Source organism: Nyctereutes procyonoides, unplaced genomic scaffold (assembly GCF_905146905.1).
Source record: "Nyctereutes procyonoides isolate TBG_1078 unplaced genomic scaffold, NYPRO_anot_genome, whole genome shotgun sequence".
NCBI lineage: Eukaryota > Metazoa > Chordata > Mammalia > Carnivora > Canidae > Nyctereutes > Nyctereutes procyonoides.
The window spans coordinates 32,715,382-32,738,054 of NW_026575160.1; the positions used below are offsets into that span (position 1 = coordinate 32,715,382).

General features: G+C 46.0%; 1 protein-coding gene across 1 annotated transcript in view; it reads left to right on the top strand.

Moving 5' to 3' along the window:
* Positions 1–22,673, top strand: part of KCND2 (potassium voltage-gated channel subfamily D member 2) — a 477,387-nt gene that overhangs the window by 437,609 nt on the left and 17,105 nt on the right. Inside the window, exon 2 of the mRNA XM_055314555.1 lies at positions 21,471–21,633. Coding sequence (XP_055170530.1) covers positions 21,471–21,633 — 163 coding nt within the window. The remainder of the gene's footprint in view (positions 1–21,470; positions 21,634–22,673) is intronic.

Genomic DNA, 22,673 nt, shown 5'->3' on the forward strand with positions numbered 1-22,673 from the left:
TAAATAAAATCTTTTTTTTTTTAATAAATAAAATCTTAAAAAAAAAAGAAAATATTTACTATTGGGCCCTTTATAGAAAATGTTTGCCTGCCTCTGTTCCAAAAGTTCTTTGTTTTGTTTTTTTTTTTTTTTTTATCACTTTAGGTTATGCATTTAGGTCTAAGATCCATCCTGAGTTAATTTCTGTACAAGGTGTGAAGCATGGTTTGGGGTTCATCCTCTGTTTTGTTTTTTGTTTTGTTTTACACACGGATGACAAATTCATTTAGTGCCATTTATTGAAGAGTTAATCTTCTATTGAAATTGCCTTTGCAGCTTTGTCAAAAATCAAATTGTTTATTTCTGTTCTCTTCAAATTGTGTATTTCAATTAGAAACGTCTGTCCTAGACTTTTTCCTTGGTCTCCATATAAAAAACAGACATAAGTATTCATACAAAAATATAAAATGTAGATTATATATTAGATCTTATATACCTTGACATGTATATGATTTTTTCAAATGACTGAATAAAATGACAGAGTTCTCAATTGTCTGAGAGATGTCGTAGCCTATCGTCAAAAATATTGATCGAAGAGTCAAAGACACCGATTTCATCATTACGGTGCATGGGTACCTCTAGGTCTCTAAGTTTATGTTCCACATCCTGCCCGTAACATTTATAATTTACTCAATACAACTGAAGGTTTAGTTTATGCAAAGCAGCGAATTCAACATTATATTTGAATGACTCGCATTCACTTCACTGGATGCATAAAACAGTTCCATGTCCGAGGGCTACGAAGATATCCTTTGTCAAACTTAATTTATAAAGTACCAAATGGGGGCTCCGGGGTGGCTCCGTTGCTTAAGTGTCTGACCCTGATTTCGGCTCAGGTCATGATCTCAGGGTCAGGAGATGGAGCCCTGCCCCGGGCCCCAAACCAGTGTGTGTGGAGCCTGCTTAGGACTTTCCCCCTCCCTCTCTGCCTGTCCCTCCCCCCCGCCCCACCCCACACACAGTTGCACTTGCACCTGTGCTCACTCTCTCTCTCTCTCTTAAAAAAAAGGACCAAGGGGGATCCCTGGGTGGCCCAGCGGTTTGGCGCCTGCCTTTGGCCCAGGGCGTGATCCTGGAGTCCCGGGATCGAGTCCCACGTCGGGCTCCCGGCATGGAGCCTGCTTCTCCCTCTGCCTGTGTCTCTGTCTCCCTCTCCCTCTCTCTCTCTCTCTCTATGTCTATCATAAATAAATAAATAAATCTTTAAAAAAAAAAAGGACCAAGTAAAAAAAATAAAATAAAATAAATAAAAAATAAAATAAAAACCAAGTGCCCACACTGAAAGAAGTCATGTTCTCTTACAAAAACAACTCAGGCCAGATAGGCCGTGGAGAGGGTCATGCCAGGAAAGGGAACCCAGTTAGATCCCATTAAGGAAATGGCCATTCTTGTCACTGCGGATTTGATAGGAATTCTTTGTATTTCTTTAGGAGTAAGTAAAATGCTTTCAATGGTTCTTGCGTTTTGTACAAACTCTGTTCAGAGTTAGCTCAGAGAATATTCTAGGTCTAGTCCTTGAGGTTTTGGTTTCTCGGCAAAAGCAGTTTGGTACAGGTTTGTAGGTGTGAGTTTGTCTTTTATTTTTGGTTCATCTTAATATGAGGGCTCACCCAGAGTCTGCGTTTATGGTGAGGATCATCATTTATTCTACTTAAATACCAGGTTGTAACCAGGTAACTCAGTAAATGAACAAATCAAAATATACAAGTGGACTGTAAAGGAACTTACCCTGTAACAAAGACCCTAAAGTACAGTTAAGGAAAATGAAGAAGGTGGAGTATTTATGCTCTGAGTGATAGTTGATGTCTCAGGTGCCTCCTCCCAGTTGAAAAGATAAAGAGTTGATGTGAACAGGTTCAGCTGATGCTTCCTGCTCTCCTCTTTGTCAACATGAACCCTAAAAGGACCGAGATAAGAAAGCTGTATCTTTTCGATCTGGTAGGTCTAGTTTGTACTTGTATCTGTGGAGCCTCTGTATTTTTTTTTAAACTTCAGTTTTATGGTTTTCTTTTCAATTTTGGATTTCTGAAATGTATTTTTTTAAGCTAGCTTTTTAATCTAGGAAGAATATCAATGAATAAAAGAGTATCGGATAAGGAGAGCAAACAGAAGTCTGTAATGAAAAGCGGAAAGCATTTCCATCTGAAAAAAAAATAAATTTGATTTGATTTTAAAACAGAAGGAAACTAAAAGAAATAGTAATCTTAAATCGAGAGCTCAAAAACCAGCTACAGGTCCCCGAGGCGATAGCTGAGCCTAAATTTCCTGAGCAGATTCAGGATTGATCCCAGTTTGCTTCTGGAAAGACTTTTGATTTCATCTGCAAGGCCCGGAAGGCCTGGGCTCCGAGTTGGGCTCTGCCATTAAGAAGCACGCAGAGCATCTGTCTGCACCATGTGCTTGGTAAATCTTTTGCCTACACCTGAGCCCTTTGAAGAAGGTGAGGCCAGGTGAGGCCAGGCCCCCCTCGTCCCTCTCGCCTCTCCCGTGATTGGCCTCGTAGACACCTCATCCCAGGAAGCCTCCTTTCTCTTATTCGTAAAAGAGAGTAACAGTACCTACCTCATGGCGGGGCTATGACCTTATCATCAATGTCTTTTCCATTTAAGACTGTCACCATAATGTCTAAGAAATGTGCTCACTACTTTAGCCAAGGAAGACGAGAGATGCCCAGCGTCACGGATGTTCGACCCTGAGTAAGGGAAGCTCCTGGAGAGTCTATGGGGACTCCAGACACCACGTCATCTCAAAGGCAAGGCGTCCACCTGGGTAAGACGGGAGGCACAACCTCCCGCACAAACTGGGAATTAGAAAGAGTGTGCGTATGCTCGTGCCCACACTTTATAGATACGCAAACGGTTTCGGGTTAGATTATTTCCTCAACGCCTCAAGGCTGGTAGGAGACTGAACGGAACTTGACTGCAGGTGCTCTGACTTCGTGTCTCGTCAGAATTAAAACGAAACGACTCACAATCATGTTGCTTCAGATAAAATGTCATCAACTGGCAAACCGCAACGAGGGGCATACTACAGCGTCTGATAATCAGTAACGGTAGGTCATAAATCTGGGCAAATATGCCATCAAAGATGGACATGAATAGTGACAGGTGCCTCCATGTAAAACCCTCATACAAATGATGCTGTCATCTCTTGCTAATCCGAAATGCAGTTGCATCAGTTTTTTCCTAAAACGCACTAATGTGCCAGCTGGGACTCTCAGACCTCGCTGTCGTTGGGAGGTTTTGCTGTCGTGCTACTAGTTTAGTGAACTGCACTCTTCTAAATGTGACGGTGAGGAGGACCTCAGAAGGTCTGGACTGTGGTGACATCCTATTCTTGGTTTGGTTTGGTTTGGTTTAGTGTTTCTGGAGCAGCAGAAGCAAATTCCAACATAGTAGTGATAATAGTGGCTTGACGGCCAGCATTTTCCTCTGTGCAATAGCTTATTCCAGGACAGGCATAGAGTAAAAAGAGGTTTGTGCTCGTATCTAGGGGATAGTACCTCTTTTATAGAGTCTTCTTGAGCACATCAATTATTATTGAATCTCAAATGCTAATAGGTAGGATCATAATATGCAACTAAAACAAGAAAATCAAACATTTGATGTGTAATTCTGAGCCCTACCGTCCTTCAGTTTCCCTAAGCAAGCTCACTTGTTTTCCTCATAGAACAGCAAGAACAAAAACGAGAAGGAAAACCCGCGTCATTTCCTTCTTACATGCTTCCATTGAGGATGGTACTAACATGTTCAATCATTGAGAATTTTAATTTGCCATTTAAGTTGATCAGATAAAGCTTTCTTTAGATGATAAGGAAGTTCTGACAGAGAAAACAAATTACTGTTTTTATCTGATTATGTAAGTAAAAACATGTGTTGGTGCTAGAACACAATGTAATTAACATATAAAAAGTGTTCCTAGGTTTGTTTGTACTACAGCACGGGATAAGCCAACACTGTGCTGGCAAATAATTATCAGTAGATACAACTGATCGCACAGATGTCGTTTACCAGTTGTTATTTCTGATCTTTGAACTCTTGTTCCCAGAATCGTATATTAATTTGGTATCATAAGAATTTAGCAATGTTCAGATCCATTTTGTCTGTTCTTTCTGTATCATCCTGTTTGCTCACATTTAATATTTATGGCATTTACCTTCCCATGGGGGGGGCAATATGGCATAATGAAATAGAGCGTAAAAATGGAAAATCTCATTATAGTAGTCATCCCTAGCCTTTGGGAGTTGAGACGTCCTTCTTTTCATGTTTTGATTTTATAACAATGCACCCATTTTTAATTAGAGGGGAGAATTCCACATACATACTTTTCAGGTGAATTAAATATAAATTAGATGACAAAAAAAAACTTTTTTGGAAATAGTCAATAGCCCTTGAGATAATTAAAGACTTACTGGAATACCAGCAATTGATGGTTGTGAATCAAGAGTGAAGAGCCTCAAAATAGTGCAGACCAAGTATCCCCAGTATAGCTCCACGCATTTCTCTGGCTTTCCTTGGTGTTCATCCTCTGAGGCCTTAGAGAGAGAGAGAGAGACAGAGAGAGAGAGAGAGAGCCCTGATATTACTGATCAAACTTGACTGATTAAAAAGGATCTTGGCTGGTAGAGGCAGTTGCTGTGGGTGACTCAGATCTCTCTGCTTAAAATAAGATTGTCTCTGATGTCCCCCAAGAGTTGTTTTGTTTTATTTCGTTTTAGAGATGTTCTAAGATGGGTCTCGGGGGAAAAAAAGAAAGAAAAATGATAGTTGCATAAAGGGTAAGGTAAGAAATTGTTCAAGGGTGATTTTGCTCCTTTAAAACTACTTGGACTTGGGGGATCCCTGGGTGGCTCAGCGGTTTGGCGCCTGCCTTTGGCCCAGGGCACGATCCTGGAGTCCCAGGATTGAGTCCCTCGTCGGGCTCCGTGCATGGAGCCTGCTTCTCCCTCTGCCTGTGCCTGTGTCTCTGCCTCTCTCTCTCTCTCTCTCTCTCCTCTGTGTCTATCATAAATAAATAAATAAATCTTTAAAAAAAAATAAATAAAATAAAACTACTTGGACTTGACATATCTAATTTATGAAAGCATGGAAAATATTTCCATATTGCTTTCTTTGCTTCCAGTTAATAACCCTTAACTGCTGGCTGCTCTTCTTATCTGAACCCATTACTCTCTGAGAGTGAGATGTTCCTGCTCTCAGAAGACGTGAAGGGTGGATGTTCTATATATACACAGGTGTGAAAACAACTAAAACAAACTCTTCTAAATTATCCTCGAAGTCACTTACTATGTTAGTACCCTAGAATTATAATTAGTGCAAGATTACTTTTGGTTTTGAGTAGGAAAACTGAGATATTAAGACAGCACATCATACATCATGAGAAAGATCATTGGGCTTGAAATGAACACATATCACCACGGTCCCACTTCCTCTTTAATCAGTGGCAGCCTATTTCACTAGGTGTATAGTGGCAACTCTTCAGAGGAGCCAAAACATTCTCTCACTTTTTATTAAATCCAACAGGTAACTTTCCATCTAAGTTCTCTACTTGCTGTCTTTCCTAGAAACCACTTGTGGGTTCATTGGACTTTTGTCGTTAATCAATAATGAGGGAGTTAAACTTGTATCCATACCTAACCAGTCTGGTAAAAAAAAAAAAAAAAAAAAAAAGAAAAGAAAGAAAGAAAAAAAAAGAAAAAAGAAAAGAAAAAAACTACTTTTCTCAAATGTGCAATGTGTTTGAGATCATTCAGACAAATAATCAGCTAAGAGATGAATAATTCAGACAAATAAGCTAAGAGAACTCTCCTACTTTCTTACTGTGGTAAGTCTGAGCAAAATTCCACTCAAAATTCGCATGTTTCTAGGACAGCAAGAGCTCATAATCAGAAACGATTCACTCATTTCAAATCTAGAATAATCTTTTGGGGTCTTTCAACAAGAAAGCCTCACAAAGGCAAAAAAAAATTTTTTTTACAGTTTATTGATTCTAAAATATAAAATAATCAGCAGCATACAAAAATAATTAGCATCAGGCTAGGCATAGGCGGTAAATCAAAAAAACTATGAGTAAAGTCAGGAAATTGTATAAAACCTTGTTTGTCTTCCGGTGTCATTTAATAGAGTTTTAATATATGGAAAAGAAAACCTGTTGGCCACATTCCCCTTTTGACTCCCCTACACTACTTTGTCTATTAGCTCCTGGGCTCCCGCCTCACACAGAGGCGGCTTCATAAATGCACATTGACGTGGCCACTGCAGGCTGATGTGGAAAGGAGAATTAATCCCCCGCCGTGTAGCAGTCCAGTCCCGTTGAGTGCTCCGTCTGCGGCGATCAACACAGCGTCCCTAAGGCGCGCCGGCTGGCTCGGCCTCCCCGGCTACACAAGCCAAGGCCCTTTTAAAAGTCAGTTCACGAAGAAAGCTTTTGCTAGGCACAACCTCGCCCCGAGTAAAAGTGTTTAAACCGTCCAAGTGTGCGTCTCAGGGCTGCGGGCTGCATTCCTGGGCCCTTTGGCCTGCTCTGGACGTGACCTCGCCAACCTCTCCCCATTAAAACCTGCCTTCGAGAAAATAATCTGATGTAGGAATTCAATCCCAAAGAGACACTGCAGAGCTCAGAGGCCTGAGGGGTTAGGGCTCTGGAGGGGAGCTGAGCCTCAGCAGGGGCGAGGACTCTCAGGCAGGGTTGGTCTCTAATCGGGGCACTTCAATCATCCCGAGCAGGAGAGGGTCATCAGGCAGTGGCTTGGGGGCCGTCACAGCCGGGAGCCTCCCCACCCCCAGGCGACCAGGCGCCGCCACAAGGGGCCCGAAGGCCTCCTTCCTCTTGCTGTGTGGCCACGTCCCTTGTAGCCTCCCGGGCTCCCTTCAGATCTTGCCTCCTGGTGGAGCCGTTGTCCACGTGCGCTCAGCCCCCAGCGGCCCCACGAGCCCTGCCGTCCCGGAGCCAGTGCTCCCACTGTCCCCTGCTGCGTCCCTGTCCCTTCCTGCCGGCAGTGGCCCCGAGAGGAGGGCCACCATGATGGGCACATAACCCATCGCTCCCCTCTGCCCCGAACCAAAGTCACACGGCTAGGGGCCCGGCCTGGGTGACCCGCGCCCTCCCGGCTCCCCTACCATGTGCCCCCTCTGCAGGCCCGGTCATGGCAGGAGGGCCCTGGTGGAGGTGGGTGGTGGGTGGTGGGTGGGGGCAGGGGCTCCCCAGCCCGCCCTCTCCCCCAGGATGTGCAGCTCCTGCAGTGAACACCTAGCACTGAGCAACGGTCCTGAGCCAGGCTTTGCCGGAAGGCCTCGAAGGCTCCGGCAGGAGGGCAGCTCTCAGGCTTTCCCAAGGGGGTTGATTATCCCCAGAATGAGCCGCCTTAGTCGGAGGTGGGGAACCTGGGAGCCCCAGGTCAAAGACAGCCTGTCTCCTGCTCTAACACAGCTGGAGATCGCAGGAGACCATTCCCTGCGAATTCCCATTCCCTTGTGCAAATGGTCAGAAAAAAAAAAAAAACCAGAAGATTGTTTCTTGACACATAACACCATATGAAATTCAAATTTCAGTGTCCACAGTTTTGTATTTATTTATGCACACTGAAATGTTTACTGGATTGTAATCCCCCTCGCTCATTTATGGATTGTCCAGGGCTATTTTTGCATTGTAACAACAAAGCGGAGTAGTTGTCGCAGAGGCCCTAGGTCCTGCGACCAAGCCTAAAGGATTCCCATCTTGCCCTTCACCCAAAAAAAGAAAGTGCTGTACCTGAGCTTATCAGGAACAACAAAGGCAACCCGGTGACTTTGTTCACCTCTCTTTAAAAAAACAGTCCGGATAGAATTGGGCCCGAGGAGAGGAGATTCGCTCAGGGTGGAAGAGAGTAGGCCTGTAGGTGCGCTCCTCCTTCCTGCGGATCCCAGCCCCGTAAACGAGATAATTAATTATTTCTAGTAGAAGTGGGATCATAGCACAACGCAAGCAATAACTTGGGCACCTGGGAGAGAGGAGGAAAAAAGCCGTAAATACATAGAAACCTGAGATCCTGAGAGTTCAATTATTTATTACTCTGCCGACCTCCCTTCGCTGGGAGACCTTTTCGGGGGGGGGGAAAGGAACCAAGTATTAGATCTCTTATCAGTGTGGAAGTACCTCACTCCTTATTAGAACCAGATGCAATTTTGAGGAAAGAAACAAGGGAAGGAGAAAAGAAGGAAGGAAGATATATTTCAGAGGAATATACTTGCTTTAAGCCTTAGGCTCCTTTTCTTTTTTTCTGTGTGGAAGTTCACCACTTTCAGGGCTTTCATTCCAGCAGGCAATCGTATGTGTATTTATAAAACCAGCCAATGTTCTGAGGAATGTCTCAGGATGTTTCTTCTGCTGTTTCAACGTTAAGCCTTGAGGCTTCACCCCACAGCCGCCAACATCCCCGGGTCACACGCTCCCATTAGTGGGAGAAACATCAAGTTGTGAAACACATTTTGAAGAGAATCCCAGGGACCCCTGGGTGGCTCAACACCCGGGTGGTTGAGTGGCTACCTTGGGCCCAGGCTGTGACCCCGGGTCCCGGGATCGAGTCCCGCATCGGGCTCCCCACAGGGAGCCTGCTTCTCCCTCTGCCTGGGTCTCTGCCTCTCTCTGTGTGTCTCTCATGAATAAATAAATAAAATCTTAAAAAAAAAAAAAAAAGAGAATCCCAGCCACGCCTGTGAATGGCATCCACGCTGGAGCCACGAGGTCCCTCTTCGTGTTTAATTTATTTTTTTAAGATGTTATTTATTTATTCATGAGAGGGACAGAGAGAGACAGAGAGACGGGCAGAGGGAGCTGAGCCCCGTGCGGGACCCGATGCCACGACTCGGGGTCAGGCCCTGGGCCCAAGGCAGCCGCCCACCCTGGAGGCCCGGGCACCCGGGGCCTCAGATTCTGGCCACATGTGGTTCTCCGCTCTGGGGGGCGGGGTGTGCTGGAGCCCAGTGCCAGCCCTTGGAGGAGAAGGCCCCGGGGCTGAGCTGCGCCAGGTGGGCAGGCCGGCCCGGGAGCCCTGGGTGCCCTCTGCATCACCTCTGGGCGCCCTGACCCACTGGGACGGCAGGAGCAGTGGCCAATGGGGGGCACGGGCAGGCCGAGGGCCTGACTATTGGGCCTTCTTGGCTTCTTCTAAGGCAGCAGCTGACCCCTCCCGGGCTTCCCCAAGGCAGGCGTCTGCCGCGGGCTCCCAGAGCTGTGTCCTCCATCGCCCCCCAGCCTGGAGGGGGAGGTCCTGGGCCTTCTCCTGCCGCAGCTCCGGCAGTGGCCACCGCTTCTCGGCCACCCCAGCCCCTTGGCCTCCTCGCAGGGCCCTGCTGCCGGGAACCCTTGCAGTGGCTCCACGCCCAGACCCTGGGTACACACAGTCCCATGACCTCAGTGACCTTAGAAGTAAGCTATCGTGTCTATGCTCTAACCTCATTTCCAGAAAAATGAAGTGTCGATAGGAGCATACAAGGAGATGTAAGAAATTAGGCCTTTATGTGCTGGAAGGTGGTATGTGTTCTGGAATGGTTCACCTTCAGCATCCAATTTCAGCTTATTTGCACCTCCTTTGTTTCCTTTTTTTTTTTTCCTTAAAATTGAAACATCAGGAAACTAATGTGTTTTAAGGCTTTATTTTTAAGTGATCTCACACCCGACGTGGGGCTCAAACTTTACAATCCCAAGATCAAGAGTTACAGTCGGGAAAAAAAAAAAAAAAAGTTAAAAGAGTTACAGTCAGGCACCTGGAAAATGAGTTGCTCTATAGAAGGTTCTCTTTAGTCCATTTATGTTTAGGCAGGTGTACTTTTTTGTTTCATTTTTACTTATTTTATCTTATTATTACCATTTTTTTACCTAGGTACAATCAGAATGCAAACGCAGGAGCATTTTCATATAGGAATCTGACCACTTAGAACTCTGGAGCTAGAGATATGAATTTATTCAAGACCCTCTTCATTTATGCTTATTTGGGATACACCCTAACTTACATAATTAATAGAAAGAATGGCCACTCAATCAATGCTTTAATTGCCTAAGAAGAAGAGGCAAAAGAATCTAAACACGAAATGCATGCAATATCTTCATTTAATTTTCGGGGATAACCTTGTCTCACATTGAACAGAACAGAATTGTTCTCCAGAAGCATCTCTAATGTAAATACAGGCCATTGAATTCTCATCAAAAACAGTTTGTTTAAGGATATAGACAGTTTCTAGGTTAAACTGAAGACTTGAATTATAGTAGAAGTACCTGGCTGTCTTCGGGAGGTTAAATCACAGCTTCTCTGTTCTGCTTTCCTTTTGTATTTAAACATCTGTGACTCTCTACACGAAGCGTAGTCATATTAAATTATTTACGCCTAAAGAATTTTGGGATTTTTAGCAGGGAAGAAGTCCCCAGTGAGTGAGGAGGCGGAGCCATGCACAAGTGAAGAAGGAGCAAGGCAGGCCTACGAGCACCTGGCTGTATGACTTGTGAGAAATGGCCTTGGATGGTGAGCTACAGACCCGATCCTCACCTCCGCCACAAGATAGATAACAGGAGCCTAGATCGTGCCCAGGGTGGTCAGCTGAGTGATGGGCACCAGGACATTCATGGGGTTACGATTAGATCACGCTATCGGCTGAATGTTTGGGTCCCCCCAGATTCATATGTTGAATCCTAACAGTGTAGTGATCTTAGGAAATAGAGCCTTGGAGGGTGGGGCGGTGATCAGGTCATGAGGTGGAGCCCTCATGAGTGGGATTAATGCCCAGAGAGCTCCCTTGCCCCTGCACCGTGTGAGAACATAGCGAAAGGACAGCCCCCTATGAACTAGGAAGAGGGTTCTCGGTAGACACTGACCCCACAGTGCCTTGACCTTGGATCTCCCAGCGCCCAGCTCTCTCTACAGGACGGACACAACCTGCATTTAGGTCTCGGCCAGACACTGTCAAAACAGAGCCTAATTCCCTGCCCTCACAGAGGGCAGATCTTCCCTCCAGGGCAGCAGAATCTTCCGCATTCTCTTCTGTAAAGCTTCACTAGACAAGAGGTGGCAAAACTATCAGGCCTTCCTGGGCAGAATTAGAAACAAGAGATGTGTTAGGCCATTACTAGATAATCTATAAGTAATTTAAAAAGTACAGTCCGAAATAAAATAGGTAAATACTTAAAGACATCTTAAAGGTGTCATGAGGCCTATAATGTGCTAATAGGTTTGAGACTGTGTAAACTCAGGTGGAAAGAAATGAAAACTTTCAGGATAAACATCTCCACTTCATGCTCTTCTGCTGCCTAACTGACTTCCTCCATAAGACCGGCACTGCAGGCATGACTCTGGGGACCTTCTCCTCCTTCTTCCCATGGCAAAGGCGCTTAGTAGTCATAGGATGGATTGTAGGCGATTAATAATGTTGATGGTATCAGCAAGCACCATAGGTGGCTGGTTATAAGAAAACAAACTTATGAACAGAACTGTGGAAATGGCCCTGGGTCACCCTGGCTCCTTGGATGACCGCCTGCAGGGCAGCAGCAGTGACTTGGACTCACACAGCGCAGAGAGCTTCCTCCCACAAGTAACCTTTCAAAGGACAGGAAGGGAGGAAGTGGCCGTGGTGGGTAAGAGAGGCCTCAGTGTGGGAGCAGCTCTGGTAGGGTCGAAGATGAAACCCCCTGAGATGCAAAGCCACGACAGGCATCCTCTGGAAGCTGGTGCCATGGGCTCCAAGCCGAAACGACCAGCCATTCACCAGCACGTTGAGGTGCCTGATGGATTAACTTTCATCTGAGGGAAGACAAGCAGACCTCCTCCAATAGACTCCCGGGGCATAACTGCAAAGGATCAAGTTAAGAAAAATGGACACCAAACAGTGGAATTCTCAGAGAATTGATAGTGTTCACTATCTAAGATTAGCAGCATCTTCGAGATTAGAGAGATATGGGAAGACCCGGCTATTTCCCAGGATGTTATGTGAGATTGAGGGAACCATAAGTCCTGTTCATTCACATCGCTGGGCATTTGAGGATTGCGAATCTGTCAAATTTGGGAGGATTTGTATTTTGAAATTGTAGCAGGGTACATGTTGGTCAAGCATGTGATGATGGAAAAGAAGTAGGAATTGGAAAATTGTCAGTTCTCTCGCCTTCTCTGTTCATTTAAAATCATGTTAAGTTAAATAAAAATGATTTCTCTGGGTGTAAAAGGTGAGATTAATTGACAGTGTAGAACTAGGTTATTCTGGGCATATCATCTAAGTATCCAGGGAGGAATTTAGACACACTGAGGAAAAGAGATGGTGCCAGGTTTAGAGAAAGAAAGGAAATCTGTGAGAAGGGCAAGAGCAGCGGAAGCGTATTCCCCTTCACTCCCTCCCGTACGTATGGTTTACCATCAGACCTCTCCCTGGAGGATTTATTAAAGCAGTAAACATTTACTGGGTCTCCACTGTTTGCTCAGCTCTGGGCAAGGTCTGTGCTAGACTAGGGCTCATAACGATGACATGATCCTTGACCTCATGGACCTCCTCGTTCAGAGAGAGAACACAGACCTTGAAAAAAAAACTAATTTTCCTTCATTAGTTGCAAAAGCAGCATTGGAGGCAGCAGGGAGGGAAGACAGGACTCTGATTGGACAAAGATAAAGCGGGTCAAGAAGTTCTTCAAATAAGAACTGATCCTTGAGCTCTATCAATGTACCTTAGGAAGCCACCCAGAGGATGTATGCCGAGAGGGATATTCTAGAAAGGACAGTCTATACAAAGGCATGGAGGAATGGGAGGACATAACACACTGCGGCAACTGGAAGTGGTTTGTTCTCATTGGAACACGGGGTGGGGTGTGCTGGGTGAGCAGAGGAGGAGGAGATGGCCAAGGCGTGAAGAGCCGTGTGTGTCATGCTAAGGAGCTGGAGCTTTTTCCTGCAGGTGATAGAGCAACAACGAAGGCTTTTATGCAGGAGGATGACAGGAGCAGACGCTAAGCTATGTAAGGGTGAAAGGATCGCTCCGGGCAGCAAAGACTCAAAAACCCAAAGCGGGAGAAAGCACTTCCGATGCTCCTACAGCTGGGACAGTCAGCTCCCAGGGTTTTTATAATGCTGCGCCTCACAATAACCAATTGTTCCTGCATTTTTAAAACTTTAGTGAAAATGAAGAGGAAGTAAATGTCGCAAATGTAGGCCCTGATTAGCATACTTTGAAAATAAGAAAACACTCTTTTTAAAGGAGACTATAAAGCCTTTCACTGATGAGACTCACTTAGAAAAAAAAAAGCACTTTATTAGGATATTAGGTCCTAGTCTCCTAGTCGTATGTTGAATTTATAACCTGTAAAACCTCATCGGATCATATAATAGGCACAAAACAACAACAAAAAAAAAAGAGAGAGAGAGAGAGAGAGAAGAAACATGAGTCAGAAAAGAATTTGTTTTAGAAAAAGGCACAAGCTGGAGGCAGACAGTGAGGAAGCCAGACTCAACTCTAATGTTGAGAGGTTGGCGTTCTAATGGGAGCCGATGTGCTAAAAGCATTTTGGCCCTTTCCTCGGTTTTCCACTTCTCTAGATGCAAACCCCGTCCGTTCATTTCCCTTAATTTTCACACGAAGGGTCTTGGTTAAAGGGCTTCTTGTTCAAAAGTATGCTTTAGTGATATCTCCTGTTACACAAATGTACCTAATCTCTCTGAAAGAAATAGAAAATGCTGTCAGAATTATTTTGCATCCTTTCTGGAAACACCATGAAAATAGATAATCTATGAAATGGGTGAGGTTTTGTCCTGTTCGACTATTTCCAGAGAAATAAGATGCCCAAAATATATCCTAAATATTGGATGTGTGTGGGCAAAGATAAGGAGTTGGTACAGGCGACTTACTGGAAATACTTTTCTCTCAGCTTACAAAACCCAAAAAAGATCCTGGTTGGTTTCCAAAGTTTCATTTAGGTTTTTATGCCCCCTAGTGGGTATTTGCGATTTCTGCAGTTGTAAAATGATGCTGATGTTTACAGCGTCTGCGTTGTGCTGTGTGTGTTCAAACATCTCTATCAACAACAGATGACGTTGATTGACATACCCTGACCTATGCAAGCCAAAGCGTTTGACATTAGTTGGACCGAAACCTTTTTATAATTTAATAAAAGCTCCAAAAACGTTTAGGAAAATGCCTAGGAAGACGCGCTATCATGGGATTCTCTGACCCACTTGAATTTTATCCATGAATTCCTTAAGAACCCGTCGATTCCTGGTTAAGATCCTCCAACTCAGGTGGGACATCCTCTGGCCGCTCCTTTCTTCTAGCAGATGCTAAAATCATTAAAGTTGAGAAGAGTAGAAAAAGGAAAAAGGAAGCATACACTTTTAAAAGAAGAGTAGCTAACAGTTTGGCTTAGACTTAACAAAACAAGAGAGAACACAGAATACTTTAAATAACTATACATGTGAGATAATCCCAAAAAAAAATCTCAAGCTTTCCACACAGCTAGGATCGTGTAGGATTAATCCTACAGGCCAGAGAGGCAGAAGGAAAATCAAAGCAGTTTTTTAGGCAAACATTGATTTTAAATGTCAAAGAGAAATCTTCCTACTGTTGAAGTAATCCGAGGGCCCCTCTGGCAAACAAGGTGTGAGCCACGAGCAGGTGTTTCAGAGCAGCACTTAAAAAAAGAAAGTCATTTGCTGTTTGTTAGCATTGCAGCTACTATAACAATCAGCCATCAAGCTGTGATCCTTCCAGAACGCCAAACCGATAGCAGAAAATCCATGAGTGAGACCTGAGACCCTACGGGGTAGACTCATGGGCTGAGGGGTGACCCAGCCTTCGGGTCAGAAGAAAGGATTTTGCAGACCTCTCTGGCCAGTAGGTGTGTCTAGGAGAAAATTCAAGCACAAAATCAGTGATTAAAATACACACACACACACACACACACACACACACGCATCAGTTAATAGCTTTTACCAGGTTATTCTTGCATATTCCATTTAATTTTTTTAAGGATACTGTCTCAGTCCAGTCAGGCTGCCATAACGAGCTACCACAGCCTCGGTAGTTTATATATATTTAAAAAATGTATTTCTCACCGTCCTGGAGGCTGAGACGTTCAGGGTCGCGTTACCAACAGGTTCGGTGAGGGTCTCTTCCCGGGCCATACGCTGCCCTGCGGGCCGTGAACCGCCCTGGGGAAGGGCCCGTAGGCTCTCCTGTAGGATCTCCTTTTATAGGAGCACCAGTCCCGTTCCTGAGGGCTCTGCTGTCCTGACCGAATCGCCTCCCAAAGCCTCCACCTCCTATTAAGCATTAGGATTTCAGGGTAAGAATCTGGGGGGAGACGCGTTCAGACACGTCATAGCCATTTACTTACCTGTTTTTCAAATACTTCTGTTCCCAAATACAGATTAATGTACCATGTGAAGGCTCAGGGTTTTGGGGTGTGTGTGTGTGTGTGTGTGTGTGTGTGTGTGTGTGTGTGTGTTTTAACCCAATGTGCCGGGCTTATTGAACCAGCACCTGCCCCGTGCAGTGGACAGGATGCTCCTGGGCTTCCACGCAGCTGCATGGGATCCATTCACTCGATTCCTTATACGCAGCAATTTAAGACGTTTTCGCTGTGAAGAGGGAAAAAGGGAGAGCGAGAGCCCGGGCTGCAGTAGGCGCTGTTTATATTTAAATCAGCCTTTCCTTCCTGCCATACGAAGATCTTTTCCACCTTCCAGGAGTGTTTATAAAATACATGGCTTTGTTTTGTTTCTGAGTATCCATGGGAAATAGTTTCACAGATGAAAAGTCATCCCTTAGCTGCGGAGGTTTGCTTATATAACATCTCTCCTTTATAAGACGAGGCTACATTTATACTCTTCAAATAAAAAAGAAGAAAAAAGATAGAAATGGTATGAATAGGACTATGAAGCTAACAGTATTGTGTTTGAACACTGCATAAGAAAATTCCAGGAAATATTTCTCCGTGTGAGACCTGAAGACAACTGCACTTTAGGCATTTTGGTTTCTGGGGGAAAAAGGGGAACATTGAGTGGATATTAATAAAACTTGGTTTACATTGTATTGTGTCTAAGAATCACACATACTTTCTAAACTATTTCCATATTACTCGATAAACTAAGATGGAGAGGTGGATGGATGATATAAGCATTCTACTTGTTTGTCTGAATTAACCAGATTTAGCCAGTTTTCTGTCACTGGGGCCATGCCACCATTTAAGTACTTTGCAGAAGCTTTTGGTTGACATTTGAGATCAAAATCTTCAAGAACCAATCGTTGAATTTCTCCTGGGGAATTGATCTTCCGTTCAATATGACCTTTAACATGTGGCGAAAGATGTCATTTTAGCCAAGTGTTTTGGGCAGTATGTGCAAATTTAGGATTAATATTTCTTATGTGAATGATACCTCCACGTCGTACCTTTTTAACTGATGGGAGGAGGGAAACAGGCAATGAACGTAAGGTTTGGCAGATGTCCAGGGTGGAAAAAAAAAAACTGCAGAAAGGAACGGGACTGATTCCGCAGGTGAACATGGGCCAAAGTGAGAAAGGTGAGAAGCGGGGATGGGGGGGCTTCCTGCCGGCAGCACCGCCCAGGTGGGCCTGCTTCTGGAGAGGGATGCTCTGTCTTGGTGTCCTTCCTCCTGCTTCCTCTTAGCTTTCAGGAACTCAGTATTGATCCTAGTAGATGGTACAAGTCCTTATAATCTTTTAACAAATTTTCTTTAAATATAGAAAAAAATATTTCTGAAAACAAAGCCACATCTATATAATGTTTCAGGGTCAATCTTTTGGGGAAATGGATTTTGGGGTTTTGGGGGGCTTTTTAGGAAGACTTTATGTATTTATTCACGAGAGGCCCAGGCAGAGCGAGGAGCAGGCTCCCTGGGGACCCCGACGCGGGACTCGATCCCGGGACCCGGGGTCACGGCCTGGGCCCAAGGGGGCCCCTGGGAACCGCTTTTTAAAGACTGGGGACATAATGCGACATCCTGAAGAAAAACAGAGACTGGAATATGTGCCCTGGGCTTAGCGTCAATTTAAGGGCCGGGAGGCAGGAGAGATGAGGCGCGTCTTTCATTTGGAATAAAAGCAGCACGACCCGGAGCAGCCCGCAGCCCGGGAGGCACAGTCCGCGCGGTGTAGACAGCGGGTCGGTGGGCCTCGGCCGCGCGCACCCCTGCCCCGGCCACACCCGCCACGCCGGGCGCCGCCTCCTGCTGCGAACCCCCAGGGTGCCCCCCAGGGGAGGGGTGCAAGGGGGCGGGGACCCCAAGGGGCAGGGGGAGGGGGCAGGGGACCCCAAGGGGCAGGGGGAGGGGGCGGGGACCCCACAGAGCAAGGGGAGGGGGCGGGGGGACCCCAAGGGACAGGGGGGAGGGGCGGGGGGACCCCACGGAGCAGGGGGGAGGGGGCGGGGGACCCCAAGGGGCAGGGAGGAGGGGGCGGGGGGACCCCACGGAGCAGGGGGAGGGGGACCCCAAGGAGCAGGGGGGGTGGGGGCTGGAACCCCACAGAACAGCGGGCGGGGGATCCCAAGGAGCAGGGAGGAGGGGGCAGGGGGATCCTACGGAGCAGAGGGGCGGGGGGGAGGGGGGACCCCAAGAGGCAGTGGGTGCAGGCGGGGGCGTGCCCCCGGGGTCCCCCTCAGGCGCCCACGGAGCATCCTGGGCACCCGGTGGCAGCCTCTGCCCCCCTACCCCCTGCCCCCCCCCACCCCCGCAGCCCTGGGTCCCGCCCCCTCTCCACACATCCCTTAGGAACCTTCCAGAACTGCCAACTTCTGCCCTTCCGCAAGCTGGCTCATCTCCTTCCTTTGTGCCCTTTTGTTACCAAAGGAACAAGAAATTCCGCTTTTCCCGGTCTCCGCCCTCTGAGCAACAAGCAGCAGGTCCACTGTCCGCCGACGGTGCCCACCTGCCCGCTGTCCACATGCAGAAAGGGGCAGCGCTGATGCCCCAGCGACCCGGCCCTCCCAGGACAGCCTGCTTCACCCGCTGGCTCACAGCCCCCTGAGGCTTCTTTTAGGGGCGGCTTTCTGAGCAGCTGCTGCCCCCCACCCTGCCGGCACCTGCCCTCGCAGCCCCCCTGAGCTCTGGGTCCCAGCCGCACAGTCTCACCCTCAATTTTCACTCATAACTCCAAGAGCGCAGGCCGCGGCCGCTGTGTGATGCAGCGGGCCTCCGGGACCAAAAGTAGCAGATAAATAGTAATTTTTAAAAATCTCTGAGAGAGGCGGGGGCAGGAAAGTATTCTGGATTCATTCCTCTATCTTATTTGTTTTATTTTACGTATTTATATCCCACAAAGTTTATTTGAGTTGCACGGACCCAGGGCTGCGGGGTCCTCTGGCCAGCACAAATACAGTTGGGTTTTATTTATTTTCCCCCCTTTGGGAAACACTTTCTGGATCCTGACGGGTAGACATTAAAATCAAATCGCTTTCTGGAAAAGCAGCTCGTACGTGTGTGAGTTTTAGACTTTTCCAGGACGTTCTGCATCATAAGTAAAAAGAAGCCTCTAAGATGTGGCTGGGCACAGCGTGAGCCGTGGCGGACGGACTGGCTCGCGGGCACACGGCATGGTAGACGGGGTCCGTCCTCCAATCCGTGGACAGACCCTATAGTAAGAAAGTCCCCAAGACTTTTTGGTCCACCTTATACATTCTTTGATGTGTGACTGTTTCCTTACTAACATAAACCTCAGATTATGATTTAACCTCCCTGACGGACCCTGTTTCATCTGGACACGGCATTCCAATTCCTGGGTTTTTTTCTAATGTTTTCTTTTGTTTGTTGGTTTTACTATAAATTAATACGGTTGTCCCGATGCCAGAATCTTGTGGGAATTTTAGTAGCAGGGAATTAGCTCAACTGCTGACCCCCGCCAACACTGACAGGAGCCAACAACTGAGCCTTCGAAGCAAGGCCCAGAGCCTGGACCGGGGTCGCCACATGTGCCAGTCAGTGGGGCCTGCTGTCGCTCTTGCCTTTCCGGGGCCTGTCCCTCCACAACTTGCCTTTCTGTACTGACACACAAATGTTTTCCTACAAAACAGTGTTAATCAGAGTGATCATTTCCTAGGCCACCGTTTAAGATATCATGCAACGCCAAGCCCTCCTAAACCTTCTGGAGTCTGGATTCCAACCCCTGAGCTCCTCTCAGAGTGGGAGCCCCCCACCCCGCGAGCCCCAAACTGAGCATGGAGTAGCTGGGGCTCCATAGGCATAGCTGGGTCACTTCTGCAGTCATGTGATCAAAAGACCTTCTTTCCCCCTCCCCAGAAGTGGATCCTAGAAGATCTCTGTATCGGTGTGGTAGGGAGAACGGATTCTCCAACTCCTCTTTAGTAGGAGCCTGCTGTGTGCTGGTGAGACGCTAGTTGGAGCAGATCCTGCTCAGTCAGGGTTATATTCTGATGCCAGCAGGGCAGGTGGGTAGTCAAAAAATAAATCTGCTAATCATAAAATATCATGTGTTCCTAGTACTGTGAGTTCACGCAAAGGGGAAATGTTACAGAGAATGACTAGGGGAGAGAAGATCAATACGGTTGAGGTGGCCAGGAAATAACTTACGGAATGGACACATTTAAGTCTCAACCTGATCAATGACAATCTGGTGGCCGCACATGTGGGCAGGAAGCCAGGTGGCTAGTGTGGCCGGAGGACAGCGCCCTGGGTGGGAGCGGGCGTGAAATACAGGCAGTAATTAAACAAGACGGGCCCTCGGAGATGAAAGTGGGCAGTTTGGATTTATTTTAGCTCCAGGCCTATTAGAAGGTTTAAGCAAAGAAGCAGCAGTGCGATCTCCATTCTAAAATCGCTTCGATGTGGATGGACCTGGAGGGTATGATGCTGAGTGAACTAAGCCAATCAGAGAAGGACAAGCATTATATGGTCTCATTCATTTGGGGAATATAAAAAATAGTGACAGGGAATAAAGGGGAAAGGAGAAAAAATGAGTGGGCAATATCAGAAAGGGAGACAGAATATGAGAGACTCCTAACTCTGGGAAACGAACTAGGGGTGGTGGAAGGGGAGGGGGGCAAGGGGGTGGGGGTGACTGGCACTGAGGGGAGCACTTGATGGGATGAGCACTGGGTGTTATTCTATATGTTGGCAAATTGAACACCAATAAAAAATAAATGTATAAAAAATAAATAAAATAAAATAAAATATATATAAAACCACAACTTGGCTGCCGTGTTGGCATGAATTGAAAGGGGGTGAATATGAAAGAGGTAAGAAGCTATAAGGAGGTAAGAAGGTGAGAAGCTGTATCTACCCACAGCTCAGGCAGGGGATGCTGACAGGTTGGGTTGTTGTGGTAAAATGGAGGTTGAGGAAAGAGACCTGAACAGGATATAATTTGGTTGGGTCAGTGATAATGGGACTGGCTCAGAAACGAGACACAGGGACTGAGCATTGGGGGAAACTCTTTTGATTTTGGTGTGAGCACCTGGGTGGTTTGCAGTTCTGTGCAATCGGACGTGATAGACCGTGGGAGGAACAGACTCGGGGGTGGCAGAAATAAGAGTTCCTATTCGGCTAATTTGTCTTAGTTGGCTCTTAATCGGTTCTTCAAAATCCAGGGGTCGGACCAAGCAGACCAGACCACTGAAGATATGAGTCTGATTTCCAATATAGACATCAGGGCTGTCAATATAAATTGAGGTATCAGCAGCATATAGGTGACCGCCAGCTAGGAGACTGGCTGAAATCACGTAGGAAAGGGTTTCGATGGAGACAGTGAGAGTCTGCGACCTGAGGCACCCCAAGGTCTAGTAATCAGATAAGAGGGGAGAAGCCAGAAAAGAAGATGGAGAAGCAGCCAATGAGGTAGGAGGACCACAAGGGGAATTTTCCAACACTGAAGCCAACAGCAAGTGTTCCAGAGAGAGAGAAAACTAATTAAATACAAATGAGAGACGGAATAAGATCATCAGGGAGAGATGGCCATTGGATTTAACAAGCGAAGGTTAATGAGACCTTGGAAAGTTTGTTTTTTAAGTGATTACATCTGATAAAAGGAATGTGCCATACCACTTTTTCTACTTGAATTTCATAACCAATCTAATGCTGGAAGAATTAAGTGGGAAAGGATGTTATCTAGATTACAAAATTCAGCTTGGAAGTACAGGCTATAAATAAATATAAAGAACTTTGTCATATTATTTGAAGGACACATGGAAGAACTATCATTACATCATGTGGCTTGACATATTTTCCAGTCAAGAGATCTCTAAATGTTAGAATCAATTCCTGCAAGAGTGAGAGGTAATTTTAATGATTTCTGCTTTATTACAGTCTTAACCCATGTCTACTGTAGTCATGAAGTAGAGATCGACTGGTCCCATTCATTTGAATTAAGGGAGAAAGCTACTTGCAGCAGGCAGAAACCACATTCCGTGACTTACAACTATGTGTTTTTTGTTTTTTTTTTTTTTTCCCTCTAACCCAGGTATGGTGACATGGTACCAAAAACCATAGCGGGGAAGATTTTTGGCTCCATCTGTTCGCTGAGCGGGGTCTTGGTCATTGCTCTGCCGGTTCCGGTGATTGTATCTAACTTCAGTCGAATCTACCACCAAAATCAACGAGCAGACAAACGGAGGGCACAGAAGGTGTGTATTCAGCTCTTGCAACCATGATTTAGCATCTCCCACTTTTTAGAGTGAGCTTGAAAATCCTTAACAGGCTATTTGGTGTTCCAGATGGCATCGGTAGTTGCATCAGTCAGCACAAGCTAGGTTATACTAATCGGTTCTTCAAATCCCGGGGTTATACTACAGTAAAAAAAAAAAAAAAAAAGAGGAAGGAAGGAAGGAAGGGAGGGAGGGAGAAAAGAAAGAAAGAGAAAAAGAAAGAAAGAAAGAAAGAAAGAGAGAAAGAGAGAGAGAGAGAAAGAAAGAAAGAAAGAAAGAAAGAAAGAAAGAAAGAAAGAAGAAAGAAAGAAAAAGAAAGGGAAGGAAGGGAAGGAAGGAAGGAAGGAAGGAAGGAAGGAAGGAAGGAAGGAAGGAAGGAAGGAAGGAAGGAAGAAAGAAAGATAGAAAAAAGAAAGAAAGAAAGAAAAAAGAAAGAAAGAAAGAAAGAAAGAAAGAAAGAAAGAAAGAAAGAAAGAAAAAGGAAGAAACTTAATATCTCAGTGTCTTAAAACACGAAGGAATATTTCTCAGTCATGCTGCAGGTCCACGACTGGGGCGGCCGTGGGCACTCCCATCTTGACAAGGTGCCTCTGCAATCCCCGAAGCAGGGGTAGCAGGACATGATGAATCACAACGACTCCTAAAACCTCCTCCGGGAAGTAGGCCAGGTCCCCTTCCACTTCTACGGCGCTAGCCAAAGTAAGCACACAGCCCTGTGTGACTTCAAAGTGGGCAGGGAAATATGATCCTACTGTGCAATCGGAGCAGAGAGAAGGAATCATGGAGTAAACAGCGCTAATGATGGTAGTAAAATCAAAGATAGACTCCTGGCAAATTTTATCAGAGTCAGATTTCTAGACCTGATTCATTTAGTCTCTCGATCCATCAGGGGTCAAGCTGGTTCCAGTAGACAAGGACTATTAAAAGGAACTAAGATACGTCTCAGATATTTTCAATAGTTGACCCAGGAAGTAGGAGAAATCTGATCGTTGGTAGCGGAGTTTTATTCCTGGCCCAGC